Source organism: Glycine soja, chromosome 10 (assembly GCF_004193775.1).
Source record: "Glycine soja cultivar W05 chromosome 10, ASM419377v2, whole genome shotgun sequence".
NCBI lineage: Eukaryota > Viridiplantae > Streptophyta > Magnoliopsida > Fabales > Fabaceae > Glycine > Glycine soja.
This window is the reverse complement of record NC_041011.1, coordinates 30900777-30906253: the sequence shown is the minus strand read 5'-3', so window position 1 is coordinate 30906253 and position 5477 is coordinate 30900777. Positions and strand designations below refer to the sequence as shown.

The 5477-nt window shown below is 45.2% G+C and overlaps 1 protein-coding gene across 1 annotated transcript; it reads right to left on the bottom strand.

Annotated features, from left to right (window-relative positions):
- Nucleotides 1-1937: 1937 nt before the first annotated feature.
- Nucleotides 1938-2615, bottom strand: LOC114371620. Its single transcript, XM_028328996.1, has one exon. The coding sequence runs from the start codon at nt 2613-2615 to the stop codon at nt 1938-1940; it is 678 nt and encodes a 225-aa protein (XP_028184797.1).
- Nucleotides 2616-5477: the final 2862 nt, after the last annotated feature.

Here is a 5477-nt window from a genome sequence, read left to right as displayed (position 1 = left end):
TAGTTTTATCAATAAAATTCCGTTCTCTATTTGATTAATGCAAGGCTAAGTCCGCAGCGTTGTTTTCTCTTGAGGATCAAACACAGTTCTCTTTGAGGTTCTATTATTATTGTTAAATTTTGTTCAGTTCTTTTTCCTCTTCACTAATTACTCTGAAGTTGTTGCTATTAATTCATGCATGCTTAGTGGTTGATTAATTGTCTCTACGCTTAATTTACGTTCATGCTTAATGATCGTTTATGAGTAATTGGTGTATGTGATGCTTAATCACATAATGAATGCCTTATGTTGAATTTCGCTTAGTAATTTAATTTAGGGTTGGATTAAGTGGTTGAACTGAATAAGGATAAATTCTCGCAACCTAGGATAAGAGACTTGCTTGTGAATCAAGGGGAAGCAATGTATTTTGATTCTGATATTTTCTAATTAAATTTTACTTGCTGTTTAAATTACAAAAGCAAACAACCCCCCCCCCCCCAATTTGTTACTATTTCCTACTATTTGTTATGAACATTTGGTTTATCATTGCTCATTGGGAAATGACCTAGGATCACTTCCTAGTTACTACATTTTAATATTTATTTGATTCGGGTATGGCCTCGATCACTAGCACCTGCTCGTACCTGCCCCTAAGTCAGGAAATGACATTACGCAGTAAAATATGACTACGCTACCACTTACCTTTGTTTACCTTTGCTTTGAATTCGGCATGGTATCGACAAAATCTTTGCTTATCCTTCAACTCACAGGATGACAAAAAATGCATATGCATGCATGCTCATGATTAGGCAATTCAAGTGTAACAATTTAAACAAATGTTTATTATGTTCAATTTTACTTAAACGCTTGTGGCACCCCTATAGATTGAGCGAGATGGCCCAAGATTAAAATGAGAGTATGCATTCTAAAGCAATAACAGACACAACACAAGGGTTGAAATGCAAACCATCAATTCGATGTTTATTAAATGTTGCGATCAAAGTTTACAAAGGACTGGAAAACTTTAGGGAGCCTTAGAGTACAACCATGTATTGACTCTCCTAGCTGCCCCAAGTGCTAAGCATAATATCGTTTGATGATATCGACGTTCACGGGTGAAGGCAACTCTTCATCGTGGCAAGCACCAGTGCTCTTCCTGAGAATACTTTCTTCACGATGAAAGGTCCTTTGTAGTTTGGAGCCAACTTTCCCCTATTGTCTTTTAGGGCCTGGGATACTTTCTTCAAGACAAGATCCCCTTCGCTGAATTTGCGCGAACGTACCTTCTTGTCGAAAGCATTCTTCACCCGTCTTTGATACAAGCGCCCATGGCTCATAGCTACCAATCTCTTGCCTTCTATAAGATTGAGTTGATTGAAGTGCGCTTGGGCCCACTCTGACTCTTTCAACCCGGACTCTGCCAGAATCCTTAAAGAAGGGACCTCTACTTCAAATGGAAGTACGACATCCATCCCGTACACCAACGAAAACGGAGTTGCCCCAGTTGATGTGCGCACTGAGGTTCAATAACCATGCAGCTCGAAAGGGAGCAGCTCGTGCCAATCTTTGTATGACACCGTCATCTTCTGAATGATCTTCTTGATGTTCTTGTTGGCTGCCTCAACCGCCCCATTCATCTTGTGCCTATAAGGCATGGAATTCTAGTGTTGGATCTTGAAATCCTCACACATTTCCTTCATCATCTTGTTATTCAGGTTGGTGGCATTGTCCGTGATAACCTTCCTGGGCAACCCATACCGGCAGATTATCTCCTTCTTGAGGAATCTAACCACCACGCTCCTCATCACACTGGAGTATGAAGCAGCTTCAACCCATTTGGTGAAGTAGTCGATGTTCGTTCGAAGCCTTGGGCTCAATGGCTCTGATCACATCTATTCCCCAAAGCACCCTTCATGTACCTCCATGAGCATTCGCTCAGCTTCTTTAGCATCCACACATCAGAGCAAAACCATATCATGATTTTGCTTGTACAGGATACCTCCGCTTAGAAAGAAACCAGTTGCCAACCTTCGCAATGTCCTCTTGTCGTTGTCAGAATCCCCTTGTGGATACTCCTTATACTCTATGTACCGCTTGATGTCGAAGTACCACGGTTTATCGTCTGGCTCCTCTTCTATCAAGCAGCAATGTGTGGGCTTGTCGCGACATTTGAACTGAATGTATGGCAAGTCTCCATGTGGGGTTAGCTGAAACATGGATGCCAGAGTGGCAAGCGTATCAGCCATCTGATTTTCCTCTCTAGGAACATGGTGGAAGGAGACCTCGTTGAAGAACTCAGCCAGTTTCTTGATGTAGGCCTGATAGGGTATCAACTTGTGATCCCTAGTTTCACATTCTCCCCTCAACTGGTGAATTACCAAGGCTGAGTCTACGTACACTTTGAGCAATTTGACATTAAAGTTAATTGCCACTTGGATTCCGAGGGCGCATTCCTCGTATTCAACCATATTATTCGTGCAATCGAAGCCCAATCTGGCCATGAAGGGAACACATTGGTTGTCGGGAGAGACCAAAGCCACCCCAACCCTATGGCCTTGGGTGTTGGACGCGCCGTCGAACCACGCGATCCACTTATCCCTGTCCTCATCCTCCACCTTCTCCCCAAACAAGGCCATGATGTCTTCATCTGGAAACTCCGGATGCATGGGCTGGTAGTCATTCAGAGGCTGCTGAGCCAGATAGTCCACCAAGGTGCTTCTTTTTATCGCCTTTTGAGTGACATAGACAGTGTTAAACTCAGATTGCAGAACCTACCATGGAGCGATCTGTCCTGTAAGCATGGGTTTTTCAAAAATGTACTTGACTGGGTCCATCTTGGATACCAACCAAGTAGTATGGCTTAACATATACTGCCTTAGACGGTAGGATGCCCACACCAAGGCACAACATGTCCTTTCTAGCAGAGAGTAGTTCATCTCGCAAGCATTGAACTTTTTGCTCAAGTAATAGACAACTCGTTCTCTTTTTCTAGTATCGTCATACTACCCGAGCATGCACCCCATCGACTCATCCAACGCCGTCATGCATAGGATAAGGGGTTTCCCGGGCACTAGTGGCATTAGCACATGAGGGTTCATAAGGCATTGCTTGATCCTAACAAATGCAAAAGTTTGAAGAGAGGCTCACAGGTAGCGGTGAGTTGCGATATGAACCCTTCTATATAGTTCAGGTGCCCCAAGAAACCTCGGACTTGCTTTTCGGTGCACGGCTCAGGCATCTCAAGGATGGCCTTTACCTTTTCGGGTTCCACCTCTATCCCTTTCTGACTTACAGCAAAACCAAGCAATTTTCCCGACTTGACCTCGAAGGTGCACTTGGCGGGGTTCAATCTTAACTGGTACTTCCGTAGTCTCTCGAACAACTTCCACAAGTTGACGAGATGTTCCTCCTCGGTCCTAAACTTGGCAATCATGTCATCCACGTAGACTTCAATCTCTTTGTGCATCATATCATGGAATAATTCTACCATAGCCCGCGGATAGGTTTCCCCGGTGTTCTTGAGCCCAAAGGATATCACCTTATAACAGAACGTTCCCCACAAGGTGACGAACGTAGTCTTCTCCATGTCCTCCGACGCCATCTTTATCTGATTGTAACTTGAGAACCCGTCCATGAAGGAAAACTAAGTGAAATTGGTTGTGTTATCTACAAGGACATCGATGTATGGTAAAGGGAAGTTATCCTTTGGACTGGCTCGGTTTAGGTCCCGATAGTCCACACACATCCGTACCTTCTCATCCTTCTTAGTGACCGACACAATATTGGTCACCCATTTGGGGTACCGAGCCACTGCCAAAAATCCAGCGTCGAACTGCTTTTTCACTTATTCTTTGATCTTTAAGGACATCTCAGGCTTCATTCTTCTTAGCTTTTGTTTCACCGGGGAACAACTGGGATTCAACGGTAACCGATGTTGTACAATGTCGGGGTTCAAACCAGGACTTATCTTGGTACGACCAAGCAAAGATGTCTTGGTAGTTTCATAGCAAAACCACCAATTCATCTCGGACCGATGTGGTCATGCTCGTACCAATCTTTACCTCTGTAGTGTTAAAACTAACGAATTACATTATGCCTGCCACAGAAACTTCAGGTAGTTCAACAACTTGCCAGTTTCCTAATTGGAAATCAGGAAGGCACGGTTGTACCCAGTTTGAATGGTCTTGGGGGGCTTTGTCGTGTATCATAGTGACTTGCTCTTCACACCTCTAGCCCGTACTCACGAAACTCTTACTGATGTGACATAGATGAGCATCTTTCACTTGTGGCCTTTGCTGTTGGCCCATGCCCCTGCTTCTTCTCTCTAGGGCGCTTCTTCTTACATCAGCATGCGTGGGCCTATAGCCTAGTCCAAACCTCCCACGGTTTTCCTTGAATTCCACCAAGCTGTCCACACCATCGTTGTTCTTTCCTAAGCCCATTATGGGCTCATATCTGTGCCCTAACATCGCACGGGCTACCATCATCACAGCGTCAGACATGCAGGGTCACATCGGGAGGGATTCCACAGAAGTGTTGCTCACAACCTCAAAGGACTGAAAAGCTGTCTCCAAGGATTCTTCCGCAGCTTCAACATACGGCATAGAAGAAGGGCAGCTTACTAGAATATCCTCCTCCCCCGAGACGATGACCAAGCGCCCCTCCACCACGAACTTCAACTTTTGGTGGAGCGTTGAAGGGACCACCCCAACCGAGTGAATCCAAGGTTGGCCCAAAAAACAACTATAAGCCGGATTGATATCCATCACTTGGAAAGTGATCTAGCAAAGGTGAGGTCCAACCTGAATTGGGAGGTCAATCTCCCCTATTACGTTTTGGCAGGTGCCGTTAAAAGCCCGTACTACCATGGAGCTCGACTTTAGATGTGACACATTGAAAGGTAGCTTGTTCAGTGTACTCTTAGGCATAACATTAAGCGATGAGCCGTTGTCGACGAGTACCTTAGCCACAATATGGTCCATACACTTGACGAACACGTGTAGGGCCCTATTGTGTCCCCGCCCTTCGACAGGGATCTCCTCCTCAGCGAAGGTAAGGTATTTATTAGCCGTTATATTGCTGACGATGCCCTCAAAGCCTCCTGTAGAGATATCTTGGGCTACATAGGCCTCATTCAAAACTTTAACTAGCAACGCCTGATAAGGTTCGAAACTCATGAGCAGCTCTAACAAAGAGACCCTAGATGGGGTCTTGTTGAGTTGCTTAATCACTTTGAACTCACTCTGTTGAATGATCCGAAGGAACTCATTGGCTTCTTCCATGAACACCTTCCTTCCACTGGAGTCTCCTCCTTTCTCAGCGAATCTCTCAGCCGGAACGTCCTCATCCAGAGTGGGGCCTGCTTTGTTAGTCTCTTCCGCGACCACCTTCGCCTTCCCCTTGGCATCCGCGGATCACACTGATCGGTTAGGCACTGCAAAGACGCGACCACTACGGGTCACACCACTTAGGCTGGTGATGTTGGTAACATTGGCCGA